General features: G+C 42.3%; 1 protein-coding gene across 4 annotated transcripts in view; it reads right to left on the reverse strand.

Moving 5' to 3' along the window:
• Positions 1–25,008, reverse strand: part of neto1l (neuropilin (NRP) and tolloid (TLL)-like 1, like) — a 67,863-nt gene that overhangs the window by 15,541 nt on the left and 27,314 nt on the right. For all 4 annotated transcript variants that reach the window (XM_047344591.1, XM_035143248.2, XM_035143246.2 and 1 more), the window contains 2 exons: positions 8,567–8,608; positions 8,241–8,368 (listed from right to left, as the gene is read on the reverse strand). In XM_047344591.1, the coding sequence (XP_047200547.1) occupies positions 8,241–8,368; positions 8,567–8,608 (170 nt within the window). The remainder of the gene's footprint in view (positions 1–8,240; positions 8,369–8,566; positions 8,609–25,008) is intronic.

Consider the following 25,008-nt stretch of genomic DNA (forward strand, 5'->3'; position numbering starts at 1 on the left):
GAGGAAACACAAAGAGGAGAAGAAGAGATTAATTGAGGGGGAAATAAAAGGACGTGACAACACAGTGGAAAGACATGAACAAAAACGAAAGAGAGAGAAGAAGAGAGGGATTTCAGCTCCTTCCTATTATGGCCTGTGCATCTCACTCATTATCCCAGTGCCTGATATAGCAGCTCTTTAATGAAATAAGACTGACAGACTGCAGCCTGTACAAAGTCATTACATTCGCATATCAAATGAGAACTCGTAGACAGACAGAGTCTATTAGCTTTGAACTCATTATCCATATTTGTTGAGATTAAACATTACACAAAAAACCTACACCCTCGTTAAAATTTACATAGACGTGGGACATTTTTACCACATGCTTTGGATATTCGGGGGAGAAAGTGTCCACGGACCCAAACAGCCCCCTTGCCATTCACTTTGACCCTCAATGTCCCAGTTGCCTCGGCATCCTTGCTTGTCACTCATTCATCAGGCTGAGATCACCCAATCCCAGCAACGGTTCTGGTCGGCTGCACACAGCACTCACCATCATTACGGTTAATGAGCGGACCACTCCCGAAGTGTGACTGGGAAATGTGGCGCTTTAAATGCCCAAAGACAAGAGCCTACAGATGGAGCACGATAATGGACCGCGCAACGTCGACTCCACAATGACGGGCGAAATGGATCGAAGGGCGAAAAAAACAACCTCGCCAATTCCGCCGAGGTCTCCTACTGGTGTCAATACTATTCCATCTAATTAAAAAAGCTGTCTTATTCTGCCACTATGGCGGCTAAATTAGCTCTGTCACAGGAAACGGGGCATTTTGTTTTGTCTCGCTGTGATAGTGGATTGAAATACTGTTCAGTGTCATTGCAAAGATGGATGCGCACGTGTATAAAATGTTCACAGGGAAAATCTGCCTTTTTTAATCTTAATTTTTGCCCCAGAATTCATGGGCTTGTATGGATATCACTGTCCTAATCCCTGCAGGGAGGGCAAGAAGATTGAAGAGGCTCAGAGGACATTTTTTAGCACATGTCACTGGGGAGTGCTTGGGTTTCCAGTACTGCGCCTTTAAATGTGATGGAGAGCTTGAGGTGGTGCATACTTAAGTGTCCAAAATCATTTTTCTTAGTAAAGTGGATTAAGTCAAAGAAGCAGAGATTAGATCAGTGTTTTGAGAGTAAAGTGGAGTTGTCACAATAGCAAAATTATGACTTAGATATGATCCCTGACTAAATATCGCTAAAACATCAGAAAAAAGAAATTGAATAATACGCACCAGGTAGAATCTAAACTGCTTTTTACAGAGTGTATTTAATTTGTTACAGATACTAGTGTGCAGACCAAGGATGTGCATTGAATAATTTGAGAGTCCCCTTCAGTGCACCACCGTAGTGAGCAGGTTAATAATCCTGGGTTTAAGCTTCATGAAGTGCCCAATTTACAGTTGATGTTGTTTATTATTCTAATGCTCAACAAAACTTGTTTTCTTTTTTACATTTTTTTTTCATACATGTATTTGTGCAGTTTTTTTTACAAGGAAATAGAACATTTACCACATTTGAAATTGGAAATAAATGGATCGAGGTCATAATGTTATTAAATGTTTTGATTCTTTATTTTTGCTACGAGAAATTAAATAGTGTTGAAGAAAACTTATTACACCTCAATGGCTGAGATATTAAATCTGTTCATATTTCATAGCAATAGAAAGAATTAAAATAACAGAAAGAATTATTGACAAAGCTGTTGATGCCATGATTGTCATTAACAGTAATGATTGAGTTTAATTTGATCATTCACGAGTAGAGTTATTGATCTGTATAGATGTGAATGTTACAGCTTGTCAGTTATGGTCAAGATAGTCTGAACATGTTATTTAACATAATCGTTAACCTGTCTCTCTTTGGATTCTTTTAAAGGTCAGAATATATGCTGGCGAGATGCTTTGCCGAGATGGATGTGTTGCCTCACTCGGTTTACTCACGTTTCAAACATCTTTTCCATGCTTTGTCGTGTTTTAGGATTTAGGGAAAAGTAGCTGCTGTGGGCGAATGCTGTTTGAAGATGGCACATGACCAAAGAAGTTAATGTGAAATTATTAAGGTCATAAATCAAGGTTAAGGTTGTGGTTAGGTGCTCTCCACCAAAATTGCCTCCATTTGTGTTAAAGTTCAAGAAGCAAATAATTGGAAAAAGTACCAATGATTATGTTAATTAGGACACTTGGCCCCGTCATTCCATTGAAGCCAAATTAGACATGGAGTTTTGTACCAAGAGTGCATTAAATGCAGTAGTCTGTAACCAATAAAAGGGAATTCAATCAAGGGAGACTAATTACAAATAGAAAAACATTGTTGATAAAACACTTCGTTTTTAATAGACTTCATTCGGTGCTAATGGCTGATAAAAGTAATGAAATTACCTTCATTACTGCGCACAATCCCCCATCATGACCATCATAACTGAATGCAGCAGGAGTCATGAAGTGGGAGGGGTACAGACATTCATGGTCCTCTGAGTATGAATCGAACTGACATTTAGTTTTTTTAATCTCGTGCCTACATCAGGTCAAAACTGATTTTTGTGCATTCATGGTATAATTATGACAATTATGAAATAGCTGATCCCTTTACTAATTATCAGGTCAACATTAAATTCTGCTCCCCAGAAGTGAAGCCAATCGTCTCAATTATCCCCTGGTGGCTGGCTGCAGTATAGCTCATAAACCCAGCCTCCTCCATGTTATGAATAGGGCATGGGCCAAAGTAAAAAGTTCAAGTACACGTTAGATGATTTTTTTCTCACAGATTGTTTCTGTCATTTGAACGGGAGTTGTTGTTACGTTGATGTTTGTTAAAGTGTTTCTTTAAGTTTGGATTTAATTAGGTATTTGGACCTCGATACTCCGTCTAACGATCACTACTCTGGTAACAAACACTCAAGATGGCAGTGCTCGTATCCCAGATAATTCATCTTCATTTCTGGATAGTGAGAGGAAGTGGAGTGCTAATAGTTGCAGGCTATAGAACAAAGTAAAAGGAGCATTTTCAATTATCGCTACTTCAGCAGAGTAACACTGATAAAAGAAAAAAGCCTTTCCATCATGTTGCCACCTACACGCACCTTTTTATGCTTTAAAATCACATCCCTATTAATAACCACAATTTTTCATCCCTGTGATATCTCTTCGATTCACTAAAGCAATACCTCAAACACGTGACTGGGTAGGTGTTAAAGAAAGCTTTGTAACTGCCCGTGAGTAAGAGCAACAGATATAAAAGCTTTTGAGGCTTTTTTTTTTTTTTTTACAGCTTCCATTGATGAAGTCCTCTAACTGACCAGCGATGAAGAAAAATCAGAGTGCAGATGGCATCTCAAAGCCCACGTGACGGCAATGGATCAGATAGATACAATCACCAATTTGTAAGGCGTGAGATTGGCCCCAGCAGGAAAATAGCCCCTTTCGTCATTGATTCCGCGGCGTCTAATAATGGCACAGAATCCATCACTGACTGCTGGAGAATATGTTCTCACTGTTCTCTGTTAAAAAGGCGCCTGTAACAGCGTCCGCGCTTGTTCATTACAGTCAGAATGAAGGTCCATATTTGGGCCATTATCGTCGGGGAAAAAAGAAACGGGAGGTGTCAGGCGGTGCAGGCAGGTGTGGCGTGGGGTGGGTGGGGGGGAGTGACCGTTATGAGTCAAAATGAGGGAGGTGAAAAAAATATTCCTCTCCAGCTAACAACTGTCAGCTGGACTCGGACAGCTGTCTGAACGGGACAGAGGAGGAATACTACTGGAAAAACAGAGTGCAGTTGACAAGAGGTGTAATTATGACAAACTTAGAATCCAATTATATTTGTTAAAGCATCAATTATGCCTTTATCTTCCCTGATGTACTCACTGGTTATATTTAAAAGGGGAAATTGCTGCCGACGGCTGCATTTAGTTTTTTTGCATTACTTACTAACCAGTAAATCTATTTTTATTCTTTCTGAGAAATCTATCTGTAAAGCTGTAATCAAAATGACACGCGGAAATGTGAAGCGATCACGTTATGGCATTAAAATTGGTGCAGTGCCGTCACTTCTGGCAACAACACACGGTCATTATTGCTTACTTGCAGGTACACCTTTCACTCAGTCCTCAACTCTCATGCCACCCCTTCTCTGCCATCTGCCGCCTCACCCCTTAACTCCCTCTCTATACATTCAGACCTCCAATAAAATGCATTATTAAGTATATCTTCCCCATTTTTCCTCCTCCTCTGTCCCCCTCTCCTCATCTCTTCCTCTCTGGAGCGCTCCGGTGCAGTCTAATTAGAGCCTCCGGTATAGGATGTCATTATCTCTCTGCTGTTTCTGGCACACTGGGTACAGTGCAGCACTGTATCAGCATCGGGAAATGAAAGCCTTGCCCTGCATGCATGCACACACAGTGATGGAGAGATGGTGGTGGTGGGGGGGTGGCATCATGTGCATCTCCTTCACTGCAGTAACATGTGAGCATAAACGTCTCAGACAGAGAGAAGAAGTGAGGAGCCAGAGGAGACAAAGGGAGATACTGTAAGTTTTATATATTTTATGTGTAACTGGGTGTGAGCGGTGGTGACGGGGGTATAAGAGCTCCGGGCCTCTGTGTAATAGATAAAAAATGTATTTGCTGCCTTGTCCATCAGTGTCAATGACTGTCAGCCTTTGCCCCATGACTCGCCTTGTGAGACGCTCCTGCAGGGCCAAATATGACACTGATTCAGACCAGGTGAAATACATCATCACCCTGCTGGGCTCAGTCACTCTTTTGCTCTTTCATGCACAGAGCCCGGCCTCGGCTTCACACGCATGGATTCAAGAATGTGCCACAAAACTGACTTATGGCCCCCTTTGGCACAGAAGCATCAATGTATTGGCTGACTTGTTCACTTTACTTCTACTGAGCTCAGACAGCAGGAGTATCAGGCTGATTTAAACCTCATCGGAGGAGAAATTGGGTCTGGAACCTTGGTCAGTACTGATGTTCGGCCCAGATTATCCGGTAGTGTGACGGGGTTACAGAGCCATTCTCCAACCTCCTGAGCTGCCTGCAGAATCATCTGGGCCACACACTGATAACCATCAGACATGTTTGATATTTAGAATTTAAAATCAGGTTGATTATGTCATTACTTTCCAAGCGAAACCACTACAGCCAATGATAGAGACAATAATGTGTCTAAATTCAGGCTGCATCCTTTGGAGGCTGCGTTTTAAGAATGATTGCGTCACAGTGGTGCGACTAGGCTTTCCCATTTTGACGGCTCCTTCAAATGCGTCCTTTCATCCACGGGAAATGAAGGCTCCAATGGGTGGATCCTGCCTGGCTTAACCCATCCCAGGATTCATTGCACTTCCTTGACGATGTAATGGCACCGGCAAGCAACAACACGTCCGATGCTTGAATATCAGGCTTCAACTCAACTGAACAGCTAATGGTACACAAATCGAGGGGCATTAAAACGTTCAACTTCAGCCTTGTTGCTCGGCGACAGCAGTAAGGGAGGGACAAGCTGGTGACGCAGTTCTGTGGAATCCTCTGAGGAGCAGATCTTCTCATTTCGGTTCTGCCTTTGAGGTCTACGGGGCCCCAAAAGCAGGAGGCCCCTGAATTTGGACACAGCTAGAGAGACAGCTAGCCGGTGTGCTCCCGGCTAGTGTGCTTCTGTTGACAGATAAAAGTGATGCTTCTGATGAAGCCAGAAGAATAGACTGGAACATATTCTCATCACCCTTTTGCTTTTGTTTATTGACATTAGAGCAAGTAGTCCCTCCACACCACTCTTCATTCTGTTTACATCTCCTTCCCCATGAGGTCACTTGAGAGACGTGAGGTGGTGCATCGCTGCCTCTGGAGCAATAATCTTAGTTATATTCTGTAGTGTGTAAATGTGCCATTATTTTCTAATCTTGTATTGTGGGTGTGTTTACATTGATAGCAAAGAATATCTGTGAAAGCTCTCCTTATGTTTAGAATGCCACTTGATTTAAAAATTGTTGTTTCCCAGCTTTAGAGGCACTGGGGAATCTGTGCAGCTTTTCGGGGGTCAATAATTTAAGTGGATATTACCTGTTCAATAGTACACTTATTGTGCAGCTTCACATGAGTGCTAATGAAAATGTTTGTAGGTGGGTGACACAGTCGTACAGTTGCTGTGGCCTTGGGGCTTAAAGCAGCTGAATCTGAAGGACATTTCTGAATAATAACAGGTGAAATAAACCTTTTATTCCAGGGGCTTCAGCAGGAAATATTCAACCCAAGAATATGCCAGATAAGAGCAACTGCCATGGCCATGAATCACAGGCCCTCCAATATTATCAGCCGGTCATATCATAAACCAGTGTGAGTGTGTGTGTGTGTGTGTGTGTGTGTGTGTGTGTGTGTGTGTACAGTAAAAGAGCTTGCAGCACAATATGAAAAACCAGCGTGAAAACGTACTGCGAACCAAATAAATGTTTCCATCTGGGACAGAACACAGTTCAACAGCTTCACTAATGTGTAATGAGTTTAAAAAGATCTCCATGGTGGCCACAAATAGGGAAGGATAACATCTTGTAGTATTAACAGGCGCTGAATTGGTGAAACAAATAGTGACACGGTTCAGCTGCACAGCTTTATCTCATACTTGGGAGTAATGGCATGATGCATACATTTAGACAAATAGGTCCTATAATGAAAAACTATACAAAAGTCACTATTTTATATCGATTGACGTCAGCTTTTGCAATAACGCATAGCATGTTCCGTCCTTACTGCTGGCACCGCTTGATTTGTAAAGTGTACCGTTAGCTGTTTGGTTGATCGTAGCCTGATACTCAAGCATCTGACGTCATGTTGCTTGCCGACGCCATAGGATGACCCTAGAAGGATCCAGCCATTGAAGCTTTCATTTCTCTGGGATGGAAGAATGCATTCGTCTGCTGCGTTTGTCAGAGCCTTCGAAATGGGACAGCCTAGTCGTGCTGAAATGAAGCAATCGGCCTTCAAAGGCAGCCTCCAAACGATGCAGCCCCTGAATCGAGACACGGCTACAGATTTCTGGAATTAGTGGATAGATATTCACACATTATGCTAAAAATATCTAAGTAAGAGGCCTAGTATACCTCCACATTTACAGGCACAGCATCATAAATGTGGCCAAACCTCTTAAATCCTCAGTTAACAGCTTCATAATACTTCCTGTCCTTGAAAGAATTGTTCGAACCATAAAAGTCAAAGTAAAAATGTGGTCTTATTGTGTTAAATTAAATGCACCCAGAAGGCTAACAGCATTTAACCACTGGATTTACTGCAGCCATGCACTGCACTGTGTGTGTGCACGTATATGATGGAGCTGTACAGTATAGACTCATGGAAAGTTATGGCATTTATAAAGTTGCCTTTTCCTGCTCTGCTGCTCTACCCTCGGGAAACCTTTAATCCCGTCGAGTTAATGCAGCACAGGTACCTCTGGTAGATAAGGAAGAGTGTCTAATATGTATAAGATGTAGGGAAGGTGCGTGTGTGTGCGTGTATGTGTGTGCGTGCATGTCTGTATTTGTATATGCATGCAGGGCAGCATGGCGAACACTGGCAGAGAAAACAAATACGGGTGGTGGAAGGCCTTAGGGTCAAACTGCATGGCAACACTATTTCATCAGCGCAGCCTCCCTCTCTCCGTCTGCCTGGTCTACAACCACTCCCTCTCCTCTCTCTCCCTCTATCTCTCTCCTCCTTCCATCCCTCCATTCCTCTTGGCAACAGCTTGCTGATTAAAAAAATGGACCTGACTCCAAGTAAACCCTTCTGCATATCTCTCTGACCCTAGCAGGGGAACAAGTCTCCCCACAGCCACAAAGACTCACATTGGGATCCTGCTGACAGCTACAGACAAACCCCCATGCAATATCAAAGCTTCCTGACGCAACCCGTGATCTCCCTGCATGTGTGGATGGATGCAGGACGGAAACAGCAAATTAATGAGAAAAAAAACCACACACCCATCCTCCGTAGAAGCTGAAGAGGCACACGGTCTTTGTCAAACGAACAAAAGTCTTGCAGCATCTATTTTCCTTCTTGATTTGCTTTCTGACGTAACTGCGCTCTGCTGTCATCAACCCAGCTTGATGGGAGCACACAATTTCATTTCCATTTTATTTTATTTGACATTTCAACGTCCGCCTTTAAATCGAATACACAGTCGGATGCGAGCGGAGCTTATGTCACTAACCTTGGAGCGTGGCGGAGCACGGATGTACCATTTGCAGTCGACGGCCTCGGTAGCGCCAGCCTTCCCGTCTCTGGTGATCTGATGAGACTCCACGATACCTTCTGGACCAACCATGTCATACTGACAGGCTGAAACAAACACAGACAAGCCCACAAACACACACTGTCTCACAAATCTGACACACACACAATATATATATATAACTGGAGGAAACAGTGTATAACCTTTGTTGAGATGGAAAGGGTGCTGAGAAAGAGAGTGAATGTAGAAGACGAAGAGAAAGGGAAGAAACAGAGAAAGAAAGAGAGAGAGAAGAGTATACCTACAGGGTAGAGGTGGGGGAACTCCCAGGTCTGCAAAGTCCGGATCTGAGGAGAGAGCAGAGGAGGGGATATTCATTTTTAATACACGATTCCAAAATCAGGATCTTCCACAGCGACAAAAACAACCAGGTGTAACATGGTACTGAGGAACTTCCCACAAAGAGCTGCTCCTCCTCCGGAATTATTTTTGGACCCTTGAACACTTTGCTACTCTTCTCTGGCGCCGCCTAAACAAAAGCTGTTACAGAAACCATCTGTCATGCCCACAAGTCGAAAAACTTGTGCTCATAGGACACAAGCTCCTGAGAGTGAGATTCTTTATTTCAGGCCTGTGACACATGATTGTTGAACTTTTTGAGGACTGCAGACTTCCCAAAATCCACCCTATTAATGTAAAAGTGTAGTTTTTTAAAACTAAAACAAAGAATTGTTCATTTTCTATTGTAAAACAAATTAAGAGAATGAGAATCCGCACTCTAAAAACCTTTAAAATGACCCTCATTAGAGCCACAGTGGAGTCGGCCAAATTTACTGGCAATTAAGACTTTGCAAGCAAATTTGGAGGACGAAGGTCAGACCTTAACGCTGCAGATGTTCTCTTGGGGTTTGATTCCACATGGTAATCAGGACAATTTTCAGCTGCGTGTCAGAGCAACTTTGACAGTGATTTGGTTTAATTGGCGTCAGTAGATTGAAGACATGAGGACCCAGAAGCTGTAAAAATCACTGGTATGAATCAAAACCGTGTAAACCAGCTGAACACAGTTGTGGAGGAATCATATATCAAAGATATATGAGGCATGAGTCCTGACAGTAAGATCGATGTCACGTTGCAGCTGACTTGCTGATTTACAGTACACATGATACTCTTCGGTCGCATTTAGAATAGAAAAGGGCAATATCACATTTCGATATGGGTGATAGGGGCGACACACCCGAAAAAAAAGATTTAAAAAGTGGTTACAATCACCCAATCGCTTTTCTATCACTCATCGGAAGGTGATGTCAATGATCAGGATTTAGATGGCAGTTGTGTTTCTGATTTGAAGTACAATAGTGTAATAATAATGTAATAATAACTCAAGCTTAACAGAGATTGATGAAAGAGCAGAAATATTAAAACGTCCTCAACAAAGGTTTCAGAGAATTTTAGTAGACGGCTGGGGACTATGAATCTAATCCTCAACCAAACACACCGAGAACAAAAAAATGAAGTTCAACAAAGCGGCGCTAAGTTCGTGTGTTTTGTCGAGTGAATAGGATAAAGGAAGCGCATAAAGTTTTGAAAGTCAGCTTGAAGCGAAAAAAGTTTTAAAGCAGTCGTTCTGTCTAATGTTGCAATAAATTACATCAACAAGCCCGGCCTTTCTGAGGTGGGTTCCCTCTGCTCGCTAGCATCACAGTCTCCTCTCACATCTCCAGAGATTCACTATCACTCCAAAGACGACAGAAAATGACTCTTGAACCATCTCCGCTGCTCTTTCACGACCATTTCCGTACATGTGCTTTGTAGGGACGCTTGTGCGTGTCTGAGCCCCAGTTGAATTTTAAACCACCTTTGAAACGGAGGAAGATTGCCATCAGAATTCACCTCAACAGAGACAAAGAAAATTGTTTTCTTGCTATGAGCACTCCTGTCACTTATCAAAGACTGCAAATAGTTCAGCCACATTTTCCAATACGATTATAAGAAAGAAAATAATGAAAACCAATGAAGTCGCCACAGGATAATTGTTCTTTCACTCATTTCTGAGCTCGCGTTCCAATATAATGGTGTCACCTCGTCACTGATGCTATGACGTACAGTTTTGTCTTTGAAATAATAAAAACTCCGGGCTTCCATTTGACTCCAACCTACGAGCGGTTGTGCTTTCAAAGATATGCCATTAGCCAAGAGCTCCGGGGCTGCATTCATTTGAGGACAGACCCTGAGGAAATAGGAAACACAAAAAAAGGGTTAGGCCTCGCATTAAATCTGATTGTTCCTCGCCAAATCGAGACACGGCTACCGCTGACTGAGCTCAGTGTGGAAAATGAGCTCTGATTGCGTGAACACCTTGTCTAAATGTCTCTGTTTTTCTTTTCTTTTTTGTCTGTGTGTATGCCCTAATTTTCCCCGTCTAGACATGAGTCAGAGCTTCGCCGTGCGCGCAATGGACGAGAGGAGCAAATCCCATGTACCTGGCAACGCTGCGTGAACATCAGATAAAGAAAAAAAAGATGAATGAAACGGTGGTTGGGGGGGAGCAAGAGGGAGGAAGGAGTACTCAGTGTGTTTGATGATGATATTCACTGGATAAAAAACAATAATCAAAGCAGAAAGATTCTTGGCCTGATTTCAGTTTTGTTGTCGTGGGGCTTCAGAAGAGATGAACCTCCACCGTACAGTGAAGAGAAAAATACCTGTGACGAATCGAGCCGGGCTGCAGAAAAACCCCTCGGTCCTCGGTGCTGTCAACACCAAGCGGTATGTAGTAAAACATTCGTGTGAACTCAGAAACAGTGTAAACGTGCTTATAGTCGACTCAAGAGCTTCTCCAGAGGCTTTTACTCCGTTTCCCTCCTGATTCACTGTTGCTTTCAACTAAGGCCCAAACGATCCAATCGATGAAGAGCTGAATGTCATCTCGTTTATAAATACAAGTGGCTCCTCTGGTTTTGAACTTTTTTCTGTCTTTTGTGTAAAGTAATGCTTTGTTCAAACAAATCCACCCTCTCTGCCTCGCTAAGACCTTGTCTCCATAACTATTCCCACTAAAATAATTATATTTTCTTAAACTCTCCACCCACGTGGATTTTACAAAATATCCCTGACCAGATGAGAGCCCAAAAACTACGACAAATGCTCAAACAAGCAGGCTGGGCCAGTAGGTGGCGATAAAGTCTACATCAGCAATCGCTCAAATACCAGCAAAGAAAATTGTGAGCATGCTCAGTGCATTCACGGAAAGCCGGTAATGGTGCAGTGATGCAAAATTGATCGACCTTGCTAACCAAACATAGAGAAACCACAATATAGCCGCCATTATTGTTGTTTCTTGCTCATGCCTATTGCACAAAGCAGTAACATGTGTGAAGTAAGTTGTCATGTCATCGTTCACCAAATGCTCTGTTTCACTTGTACACACAGAGAAAGAATTTTATACCCAGAAACTGGAGTTTTTGAAAATCCGCACTGTGGAAGGTGTTTGTAAAAAATGTGTTATTGTACAATACTTGGGTAAGTTAAGGATCAGAACAAATCCTAATTGTATTTCCTAAAACTCAACCAACACATAGATTTTTTTAACGAATCATTTCAGCTGTATATCTTTTAAAGCAATAGAAGCAAAACATGTTTTAAATGATCCACGATCCCCGTATTTAATTACATGATCAAAACCACTGGTCTTTGGTCATGGTCTTGCGCCAGTACACATGTCTCATATGATCAGAGTGTATGAACCAGTTCAGCTCCTCAGGGCCTCTGGTTTTCGTACCAGTAAGCTGTTACAAAGTGCAGGAATAAAACCTTTGGTGAGGCAACCTTTTGTTTTTGTTCTCCAAGCTGCTGGAACACTCAGAGCAGCCGGAAGTGTTGAAATCTTTAAACACAAGTTTAAAACCTGTATCTCTTTTACCTGGGTTTCAGTTTGTAGACATTATCTCACTGCATCTATTATGTTATGTTTTATTATCTGCCAGATAATATCAGTTTGTTTTCATCCTATATCATTGACTTTTATTTCTTCTATTTATTGTACTGTTTGAATTTTTTGTGGCTCTTGATATTTTTGGAAATCTACAAATTTGCACTTTTATTGTTAGCACTTTGATTTGTTTTGTCTTGGCATTGCCTCGTCAATCTGTTGTGAAGCACTTTGAGCTGCACTAACCTGTATGAACGCTGCTATAGCAAATACAGTTTGATTGATCGATCTGTCCAAAGCTTCGTTTTGCATTAAGATTGGTTGACTTTTATTTTTTTAACCTTTGGGCAGAACCATGCTCGCTTCTTGCACATGGATTTCTTTGTATTTCTCTTGATCCATGTCTATGAATGTTGCCTTTATCAGAATGTATAACATCCGTGTCGTGGGCAGGTAGTCAGGCGGGGGCAGTCAGGCACGAGGGATGAGAAAATCAAAGTGGAAGACACTTAATGAAACAGTGACCTTCAGGTCATCTGTGCTGGTTGCGTCAGAGATTTATGCTTTGGCATCTTTTACCCCCCCCACTGTCACAAGGCCAAGCAACCTCTGAGGAATAGCTACACGTGCAGGAACACACGCACACACACAAACATACACGCGCACTTTTTGATAAAGGCTATTATTAACATTGCAACAAAGGTCCCACTAAGAGGCTGCTCTGCCTGTGAATGGCACTCGTGCGACCCTTGACCTTTTTAGTCTCGGGCTCCTGAATTTCAATCAGGCGGACTCCATCCCATCCGCCATCAATCTCCGTCCTCTCCCTCTCTGACCTCCTTGATTAATCGATTCAATCAATTGCATGGATTGATAAAATGATTGATGAACTGTATAAAGTGCATGTACTCTTTCCACAGCAGGTGATTTCACCCTGTTATTAAGCCGGATGCGTCGGTTGAGTCACACCGGGTCATTTTTGGTGACAGATTCACAATTCAAAAGGATGAATAACAACAATCATGCAAAAATACACGCCGCGGTAAACACGTATAGAAATGTAACCCCTGCTGTACGTGGTTGATGTAAAATGTGTTGTTGTCATTGTGTACTGCAGCTTCTCTGTGGTGCCTGCGTGCCTGCTCTCCGTGGCATTGTGTAAACGCCTTTGCCAGAGCGAGTTGAATTCAGAGCACATCCACACGTGGCCACACCCTCTCCCCTCTTCATAAAGCCCTACTAAGAGTGTAATCTTCTGGGGCTTACTGTATTTACCCTGCATGTGCAACATAGAAAATGCTCACTTTAAAGCACAAGACACAGACTTTAAGCTCCCCACCATCAGCGCTGTTCATGCACATATGGAGCCGCTTGAGGAGCATCATTCTCCATAACGTAATCCTGACACAAAAAGGAAAACTATATAGGCTCACGCAAAGTACATTATGTACACACCCTTATTATAAAAGCATTGCCGGCAAAACTGCAGAGATTCTCAGCGAGAGAACACAATTCAGACAAATTCAGTGAAAATGAAGTGGGAGCTCAAAATTTGCTAATGACATTGCTTCAAAAACATGTTAATAAAACCAGCAGGGGTGATTCACTTTGGCAGGCAGACACAAAAATAATCATTACAGATAAATAGTGAAAAAACTGAATCAGATGATGAGTAAGAGCTAATTAGCTCGGTTTAGTTGTATTGATGACGCACGCACTGTAATCTGTTGTAATAACTGCACAGTCACGTAAGGCCCATTCAGACCTGCTGTTAACATCAGTTTCAGGTAACCTGATCACCAGTGGACAGCTCTGAGTTCAGATGTGAACGCACCCAAAAGTTTCAAAAAAGATGTTTACATTTTGTGTCCATGAAAATGTCTGATAAAAATGTTCCGCTGGTTTACTCCATTGGCAGCAGTGAATGTTTATATACATAAAAAACACATATATAAATAGTACATAAAAATATACAAAATATATTTGGTCTTTTTTTGTATGTGTCACACTCAACCATTCTAAATCACACATTTTAACATTACTTTTTAATGTTCACAAAGTGAGCATCAGCTATTGGTGAAAGATTTTTTTTTATAATAAACATCCCTAGTAAAATCTCATACATTTTTTATAGTAGAGCTGCAAAGAGCACATTGATTCTCTCAGCCTCTCATGACTCTCCTCTCTCTCTCACACACACAAACACATTGACAACGAACCCCTCTGTCATCGTCAGACCGGCTAAAAACAAAACAACTTGGTCTTTGCGAAACACAAACGATGCACACGTTTATTTGCATATAGAGCGAGGAAGTGAGATCCGATCACAAGTGGTCATAGGAGACGGATGTGGAGACGCATTCTAATGTCAGGTGTGAACTGACGTACTTAGAGCTGTCCCCCTTGTGATTGGATCACTGGAGACGGGGGTTAACACCGGGTCTGGAAAGGGCCTGAGTAATGTATCGCTCTTTAAAATTCAAACACAGCACTGTTTTATTAATGAGACTCAATACAGCTCATTTGGTATTGAACATTAGGCCTCACTGCCACATCTCTTTCAGTATGAGCTGCTGAGAGCCAATGTATGTAAAGCAGCATGTGAATGAGGCTCATGGTAATCTTTATGTGGCAACTCTCCAGGAAGCAAATGACACAAGCATGTGGAGTGCACGCACACACACACATAAGTGGCCCTCTACACAAAAAAAAAAACGAAATTTACCAATGGCCTCGTTTCCTCTCCGCTGCTCGGCGGTGACATTTAAATAAGCATCTGATTAATAATCTCTGCTAAAGTGGTTGATCAAGCTAATGAATGGCTGCCATTAATCACTGGGGGCCCAGCTGTGGAAGGAGTTTTGAGAGACAGACAGCGAAAGAGGTGGATAGAAAGGTAGAGAAGGGAGAGATAGGATTTGTCTCAGTTTGATGACTTCCAGCCATTTCAATCACAGCGAAAGAACAATTCTGGTAGAGGTGATTGTCGCTGTCATACTCTCGCTGTTTTTTTTTATTGACTGTATCTGCGGCTTTCAATCAAGCCGTTAACCCGTCTTTCAGCTGCCAAAGCAAACATACACATTACATAGTGGACTATTCAGAAAACATTGACTGAGAAAATAAAAAAGGCCATTGTGAAAATCCTCTTTGATCAAACGGCGCCGTAAGAGATTAGCCATATAGTTAATACCCGCTCGCCGGTGCTTTGTTGACCCCGCGGATGACAGCACTGCTCCACAGGACAGTGCCTGTGAAAAGAGGAGGCCACAGGATCTGCCGAGGACTGATAGGATTCACCACACCCTGCATGGGTGTCATGGCCAGTGAGCTGGGCCTGTGCCCTGAACAGCGATTAGCGGCGACGTGTACCCCCGATGCCACGCCACGAACAACACCAGCTACACACCAACGAGCCCGCTAACAACTGCACCGAACTCGTCACCACGGGGGAAAAGAGAGGGAATAAAAGGAGTGTGCCTTGTGTGCAAAAAGTGATAAATCCAGGCAAGGTTAACTCTGCTTTACATTCCAACACACAACCCGCCCTTGAACTCTATTTATCACAAAAGCCACCAATACTGAACACACTGAATTCAAAGTGCCGTTGCTGTGATTCAGTGAGGCGAGCCTTTGAATGGGAAATTATCAGCGGGGGAATAAAAAGCTACTAAATAATCCTCACCTTTACGTCAGCCACCATTGTCCTTGAGCACAGCACTTAACCCCAGTATGTTCTAGAGGAGGTGTACAGTATCCAGAAATATTGGTTAAAGAAGAGAGATCGTTTGTCAGGTGCGTCAGCATTTGGAGGACGGACTGTAACAGCAATTCCGAGGCATATACATTACAAAAACTGTGATCTCTGCTCTTGTGTGCGGACTAATGATGTGATACAGTATTGATCTCCATAAGGAAGGCAGTTATAGAAAAGCTCCTGAAGCGGATAGGGCTACAGTGTCAGACTCAAGGACACCTCGGCAGAGAACACGCGTGACTCTCAGGGTCATGTGGTTCATTTATAATCTCCACACACCACAGCAGCCCTTCATCAACACATTATGTTCTAAATGTGATTACTTGAACTGATTTTAAACTGTTTATCCATTGTCTTTAGCTAGATATTCAATACCATTTAGCTTTATCTACATGTCATGTTCTATTGCTCAGGCGCTACAACCGACTCAGTACGTGGATATATTTCTCATATTTACTATATATTTAGCTATTTCAACTGTAGCGAACAATTTGACTATTGTCATGTCGTGCAAAAATGGATGTCCAACGATTGCAGCCAACCTGGGGGCCGGCTGCAATAATGGTAAAAAAATCTCACCTCCTCCATGTTCGTGGATGGAAGATTGATCTAAATAAAACATCATCGAATACATTTTTTTTTCAAAGGTGGGTTCTGCAGTTCAAGATAGTTCTTAAGTTTGGTTTTAATAACTTATTTGATTCTTTGAAAAGGGGGTGAAACGTCATGATTGACAGCTGAGACTGGTGGAATGGAGATATTAGTGTCTGGGATATTTTGGTTTCATTTCTGGATCGCGGGAGGAAGTGGACATCCATGCATCATCGTTTAGCTATCTAACTCTTTCAGCTAACCTGCTAACTTTCAGGTACTTGATAACTAACTAGCTCTAATGCACTTTCCATTACTCGTTCCAGCTGATTCAGTATGTGGATATACTTGTAATTTAAGTTGTTGAGCTACTCTGCCCGTGTATACCCTAGGGTACAAGTACCCCTTGTTGGCAATCGCTGCTCTAATCCGGTGTATTCAGTATATAATACATTGTATTGGTAAATTGTACTGATGTGATGTGATGGTGTATATTATGTGTGTTTTGTTGAATTACTTTCTTAATTAGTTTTGATTACAATGAATAATATTTCACCCGTGTTTCCAGCCTATTTAGCATATTGGTGTTGAAAGAGAAACCTCTTAATTGTTAAATAATCTGTTGATTTGTCCGTTCATCATCCTCTGTCCACAAATCCCCCCCTTGTGGTGGGCTCTTGTGCAGACAACACAGAAGCTTGGTTCATTCTGCAGTTAGCTACTGCTCATGCCACATCGAATAGTGTCCATGAAGATTCCTGCTTTGGGACGACGGCTGGGAATTTGGTCTCTGGGATGGAGTTTCACTTCATTTTGCACATTTATTCACAGTGATGGATTTGAGAAATCTGTTTATGGCTTTGTGCCTGCATGTGTGCACCCACATCTGTGTGTGTGTGTGTGTGTGTGTGAGAGTGTGATTTCTTCCATCTCTTCCATTGATCAAGCTGTTAACTGCTCTCCTCCTTCTCTCGTCCTCCCTTCCTCCCAGAATGCCCCTGGGAAACAATTACAAGGGCGCAAAGCTGATTCTGAAACTACTCTACTACAGCACCTTGTGAACAATGTCCCCAATCCTGTGTGTATCTATGGTTAAGCACTGTGTTGATGTAGGTGATATGTGGAGGTTTCACTGCTTCATAGTTGTGTTGTTGTTGTAACAGCTTAAATCTGTTGTAAGACGATCATACCGTTTGCTTTGGAAAGCATTTGTCTGCAATAACTAAAATCTGTCACTGCTCAGCAAGTTACCTTAAATATGTAATCAAATACTCATTGCACATCACTGATTGAAAAAGTAATTTGATTATAAATTACTCTGCAGCAAATGCAGACCAAAGCATTAAATCATTCTATACTTTGCTTTCATTATTCAGCCAAAGGCAAAAGGTTCCTTTAAACGAGTCCAACTCCTCCAAAACCACACGTAACATCTTTTTTAATTTAACACCAAACAGAAAACAAGACTTTATGGTCTAACAAAACCTACTCAAAGAAACAGAGCATCACTCAGATGAGTAACTACAATTTAATTACTGACTTTTTAACTGTAAAGTACTGAGGCAAAACAATGACATAATAAAGTGAAGTAAGTTCTTCAAAACTATAATTAATTACAGTACTTGAGTATATCCCATGACTGGCCTATGACAGACAAATAAACACGAATACATTTGTGTGGGTGCCCATGATGCTCAGTCAGAACTAAGTGCATATTTACCCTGCACACTATCATAGCTGGGACATGCGCACAGTGAACGTGAACATTCAAAGCTGTATCCACTGATCTTATGCTGAGTCCTGTCTGCCTGCAGAGGACGGTAAAACATTTACGGATGTTTTGATGGGTCACTACCATGGTTGGGATTTGTCCTGGTGCTACTGATGGTCAGTCTGGCTGTGACAAGACAGTATGAGTGTGAATGAGAGAGAGACAGTCAGGAAAACAGGGCCTGATTGTGGTACACCTTGTACTCAGGGCATGCATCGTCTCACTGAGGCGTTTCTTTCTGTCTTTCTTGCTTGTGCTTGCAACTGTGTATCCGTGTGCGCACTTGACTGTGTCATTGTGCACGCGTGTACGACACGTTGATGGCTCTAGCGAGAACCGATTCCTGATGGAGCAGTTAGTTGTCCCCAGGCATCACAGGTGTTTCTTTCTAAGTGACGCCCACTGACAGACACATTCCATCCAGGTTCCATTTGGGCAACCATGCGATAAATCAACACAACATCCCGCTCTGCCACTCATTACCGCACACAGTGTCTGAGGGGGCAAAGAGGCAGAGAGAGAGCGATAAAGGGACATAAAGGGACAAAGCCACAGTTCTGCTGATTTGCCAACAATGCCCCTCCCCCAGCCTCCCCCCAAAGAAGGGTAATTTGAGAGTCTGATTGCTTTCTTGAGATAGTGTTTCATTTCCCTGTAATAGAATTATGAGGTGTAGCAAAACCCTGTCTCTATTTTGACGGCCGCTCCGCATCTGTTGCAGAGGGCCCGGGGGGGAATCAACGGCTCACACACTTTTCTAAGCCAACAATTGGCAACAATTTTATGATTTGACCCAGTGGGATGATAAAGCGCAGCCAAACACTCTTAAGCTAACAAACAACTTGCCCGTGTTAGCGCAGTAACAATTTTGGTGCCGGGTTTACACGGTTTAAGATTAGGAATAATGTGATTTCAAAGTGAAATTGTGTTTCAGTATTAGCCTTAAAATAAACTCTCAATCAGCAAGCAGAGGAAAAATAAAAAGGGGGGAAACATCGCTTGTGGAGAGCGACTGGCAGGCAGAGAGAGAGATTATGACGGAGAGATTAAGAAACAGAGAGAAAGATTTAGATAAAGATTTCGGCATCTGAGCTCCACAGTTTCCTTTACTTTCGCAGCACCAAAGTGATTGACAAATTGTTGAAAAGAAGCGTAATAGGATTTGCACTGCATTAAGAATATTACACCACCAGTGCAGCTGTGGAGCACAACAACAGCTCTGAAGGGACACGGTCATTACACCGGAGGCTGAGCAAACCTAAAAAGTACAACGGTTCACTGTCAGCTGTACTGGATACATTTCTAATATTCATGTTCCTTTGAGAACATAATCCCTACAATACATGGACGACTTCACACGCATTTCTAATATATTTTACTAGAAACTAAGCCGGCGGCATGAACTCCAGTTCACTGGGTGATATTTAAAGAATGACACATTTTATTTGGGGAGGAAGCTAAAGAGATTTTCAAAACTGAATACATGAGAAAACAGGAAATGTTACCATCAATCAAGAATGAAACTTTTTGTATAGTAAAGAATGATATGAAATAATTTAATTAGACAGTGGCTTTGAAGAATGGCTTTTGAAAATACAATTTCATAACTTTTAAGTCGGTATCACCTTAAATGTTGTGCACCAGTGGTGAATAAAAAGATGAGTATTATAAGTTAATCATTGAGACCACGAGCAGAATTCATTCAACTGCACATGCTCCCAAAATGTACAGTCAGCATTTTCAGGGGAGCTCAACGGAATAAACACTTGAAAGTCAGTTTACTAGTCACGAGGAGTTCTACTCAGCGTGTGAAATCACTTATATAAAGTCTTTGGTGTCTCCTAAAGGAGCTTCATAATGTCTAAAAAATGAATAAAATTCCAATCGTTCTTTCTGCTCAGATTTGAAGTCTAATCAATTTTACCCGAAAGCCTGCAAACAAACTTGCAAGTTGAGGTTAGACAGATAAAGCATTTGGCCGGACAGGGGACGGTCTGTGGAAAATGTGCTCATAGTTTATGAGAACTGCAGGATTCATGGTTTTTGGAGCTAAATGTCAGGATACAGTATATTGGCCTCTCCTGCACCAATTTTAAACATTTAAAGCAGTCTCTTGCAATTCAAAATGCAATGCAAAAGCACTTCTTTCATACTAAAACATCCACCTGGAACAGCTGCTTTATGGAGTTTGACACCATACCCAATTGGGGCTAACTTCCTGCCTGTGGTTTGCAGCCTTGCAGGTCAACTAACAGTTCCCCCTCCGGAGAAGATATAGTGGCCTCACTGTTTGAAAGTGCCATGAGCTATAATATCACTCCGACCTCTCCCTACGGCTTTTCTCCTCCTGATTCGATGCTAAGCTGTGACAAGACTTCAGCAACACCTCTAATGGCTCACAACTAATAACCGCCACACTCTCTCTTTACAAATGTCGGCAAGTTGCTGCCTTCTGTTGACACCGCTGAGATGCAGCTCCTTTTCATGCCCCAGCACTGGCCCCTGTGACCACACAAACACCACGGGCAGCCGGGCCGAGTGAGCATGACACAGGGAAAGATGAAGTGAAGCTGCTGGACCCTGATATGTACAAACCCACAAGCTTCGATCTTCTGTCTTCTTTATTTTGACCCCTGCCTGTTGGGATACACCAGGTTAAATTGGCTGAATCCCACTGGAAATATTCAGTGTGTTGTGTTCCCCGTGTTCGGTCTGACTGAGTCTCTCTCTCTCCACTGAACCCAGAAGATACAGTAAATCCATGCAGCTGCACGGGGACCGATTCTTTTCCTTCTTGTTAATTCAATCTGCTGCTTGAATCTGATCAAACTGAGCTGAATTAATTTGCTGTTTTACGTAATATTTTTACATAATCATTGCTTCATAAATAGTAAAAGTAGGTCTGATCAGTTTGAATTGGATTCTGTTGGATTAATTTCCTCTCTACAATATCTTAAGCTTGTAAAATCAGTTATATACCATACTCATTGTTCAAGGACTAAAGCATCTGGCTTCGCTGGCGCTGCTCTCCATCTTGCTCTTACCCTCCCTGACTCTCTCTGCTCAGTTTTATTTCCAAAACACTTAAGCCTGCTAAATTTAGCCAACCAATGCATTAAGGCCATAACAAGCAGAAAAATATATATACACACAAGTCCGCAAATTATTCTTGGGGATAATACAGGATGGAGTCACAGGCAGATAACTACCACATCGGGTTTTCCTATTCACCGGAACATTCAGTTCATTGCATGATATTCAGAAAAAATACATATTTCACCGTATACATTTAAGTTTGTGTCAATTCTCCAAAAAATGTCATACGTTCGAGTATGAAATCGGATGAAATTGCCAGGTAAGTAATCGTCTAGTGTGGTTAAACGTAATGATGGCAAATATCCAGCCTGAGGGCTTTTCCCTGCAGCATACAGTAGCATATTTTTCAAGCCTTGGCCATTACATCCAAATAAGTAAATCCAATCAACAGAGGAGGAGAGATGGGAGGGTAGGGGGCTGGAGGAGGGAGGGGTCATACTGCAGTCACATACTAATAGAAATTAAATCTGTATCTGCACACTGAAGACTGCGTTTACACTCGCAAACTCAGGCTTTACTATTCCAAACAACTCCCAGCGGAGCAGACGAGGAGGTAATGGAGGGTGACCACAGTGTCGGATTGCATTATGCCAGCTATTGGGGAACAATTAAACAGCCAAGATGCCTGAACAGTGAAGTGAAATGAGACTTGCTTTAGAAATTCACACCACTTAAGTGTTTTCGTTAATTTGAACTCCTTGATTATTTCAGTTTTATTCCTTTTTAAAGGGCAATGGTGTTGACGTGTGGACAAATGAAGTCGGAACGCAATGAAAGGAAAAGAACATTTATCGTTTTTCAGCTTTCTTTCCTCATCCGGTGAAGAAGGTTCAAAGCAACAGAAAGCACTCGAGCATTAAACAATCCCATCACACTTGCAATAATACTGTATGTACTAACTGTCCACTGAGGGCTAAGTCAGCGTACTAACAAATTAAGAGGCCACTGCGAAAATCTCACTTTTTACATCTGTTCTTTCATCCTCAAGGATCTCTCTGACGAATGCTGCATTTGTATCTCAAGGTAGAATAACTGCAGAGAGCGGAAAGGCTGCCTTAAAGCACTTATTACCAGAACTCACTGGACCAGAGAAGGTCACAATGTTTGAGTACCTGTCAATTACTTTATCATAATGATCCAAATCTAAAAGCCTCAGCACTTCTTCTGTACTTTTACAGTCACGGCTGCTCTGCTTTCATCAACTGCGACTGCAGATTCCCTTATTGATGGTAGTGGAAGTCAGCGCACACCCACGTGCACGCGAGCTTATAGAGATACTTTTCCTTGACAGCTTTGAATGTCTGGGGTTTTATGCAAGATGTGAGTGAGGATGTTATTTGCTTTATAGCTTTGTTAGCACACAGAATGTAAAAAGGTAAATTAGTTTTTACCATGAAGTGAGATAGGTAGACGGAAGATGTTGTTAAAAGCATAACATTTTAGGGACAACTGCTGTGTCAGTTTTTTGCAGGAGTTAGAGGAACAGATCAATACCTTCCTCATACACTGTGAGGCCAGTAAATATTAACTACTGCCTGCAGCGGCTTAGCCTATACCTTAACATAAAGACTGGGAAGTGTGAGCCGGGTTCTGTCAAACCTAATGGGGTGCGGACGTTTTCTGTAGTTTGCATTTAACGTATGAAGAAGGCAGCAGGAAAAGTCTGCAGCATTCAGGAGAAGGGACATAACGCATAAATTCCCACTGCGGGAACCATACATATTTGTTTTTAGCACATCAACACCGTCGTCAGCTCCTTCTCTCTTGTATGGCACCTAATTTTCATAATGAGACATTTGTATTCTTTTTTGTTTCTCAGTTTCATGTTCGTTGTATGTTAGAAATGTGATCGACACCCCCACTTGCTCGGTGTGAATGCTCCAGACATTGTCCTGATGTATTCTCAAATGAGACATTCAGACATTCTCTGGACATGTTACTAGGGGGCAGGTAGGAAAAACTCTGCAGATTGTCCGGGGCAACTGACCCAGACTTTTGCTCTCTCACATACAGCCCCCTTCCGAAAACTTTGGGAGAATGTCTGGAGACCAGTGCATGTCTGAAAGTTGCATGAGTGAGCTGCAGAGGTGCTGGTTCTTTGATTCAGCCGGCGTTGCACACAGCCAGGCGAGGTTTCCTCCCATTTCCAATCTTTAGCTTATTATTCACCATCAGACACGAGAGTGCTATTGACTTCTGCTCGCTCTCAGCAAGAAAGCAAACAAACACGTTCTCCAAAATGTCGAACTGTTCCTTTAAATCAACAGCCTCCCAGTAGAAAAGACGAGAGATGTGTTCACCACGACTAAAACAAGACAGCGAATCGAACCCCTGTCTCATACAGACACAAATAGATTCCACACACGTAAACATCCTTCCACTCACCAGCAGTGACGTGTATGATTAAGTACTTGTTGGCACAGCAACAAATATCAGCATGCACACAACTATCAGCTGAAAACTACCTCCAAACCACTGGGTCCATCTTTTCCCCTCGCACACCAGTCTCCCCCATCATCATGCTGCAAGGGGAAGAGATGCCTCTCACACATCAGATTTCATTACACCCTCATCCCGGCATATGACTGATCACTGTCAGCACAGACAGACTTCATTGAGAGGTGAGGGAGATATGCGGTTGTTATGGTGTTTTGCGGTCAATCAAACCCTAGGTAACATCCTGCAGGACGAGGATGAAGGACGATGTGTTTATTTATTTATTTAGGCTGATCTGTGCGCATACGATTCATACAAGCGCGCATATATTAGTACCCGCATCTCATTATGTGGATGAATGTGTGCATTTCCGCGCATGCCCGGCTGTAAGTGCCCAGATGTTCCATTTTGTCTCACTGTGTGCTGTTGATTGCTTTTATGACTGCTCTGACATGAAAGCCATATGTCAATCGGACACATCCTTATTGAAGGACTCATCGTTTCAGTCAGCCACGGAAATGCCTCCTAATAGGACCGCACCGCTGCCAGGCACAGCGCTGATGGACGAGCACACGCGAGCTCTGTTTAGTGTTTTCACTCCTACAAGATGAGGACATAAAAAGCAAAGCCACCTCATAAGATAATGAAAGGCTTTCTCCTTTTTCCTCAAGCAGTAAGAGATTGCTAGCGTAATGCATTGCATTCATACAGATAATGAATAGGTTACAGATATATGCAGGGGTTCAACGTCTCATTTCTGCAATAACAAAGCCATTGATTCGAGTTTCTAAAGCCTCGAAAGATCCTCTGTTCTGTTGAGATCCGGCACTCTGACTCCATGTAGGGAAGGGAAAAGAACAAAAGTATATAATCTACTTGGAAATAAGTAAGTCAATCATTTTGATGTACATATCTCAAAATCTTAACAGAAGCCATCGCAGTGCAATTTTCATGAAGATTTGTTCCAAAATGTTCTCTTAACAATAAGTGGATTCATTTGAAATCGATACCACGGTCTTCAATGAAGTGAAATACCATTAGCAGATGATATCTCTAGCAATATAATAGCATTGTCTTGTTTTATTGTGTGAATGTAACACTTGAGGTGATGGAAGTCTTGGTCTCTTCTTGGCCCAGTACACCACCAAAGTCCACATAGAAATAT

Source organism: Hippoglossus stenolepis, chromosome 19, assembly GCF_022539355.2.
Source record: "Hippoglossus stenolepis isolate QCI-W04-F060 chromosome 19, HSTE1.2, whole genome shotgun sequence".
NCBI lineage: Eukaryota > Metazoa > Chordata > Actinopteri > Pleuronectiformes > Pleuronectidae > Hippoglossus > Hippoglossus stenolepis.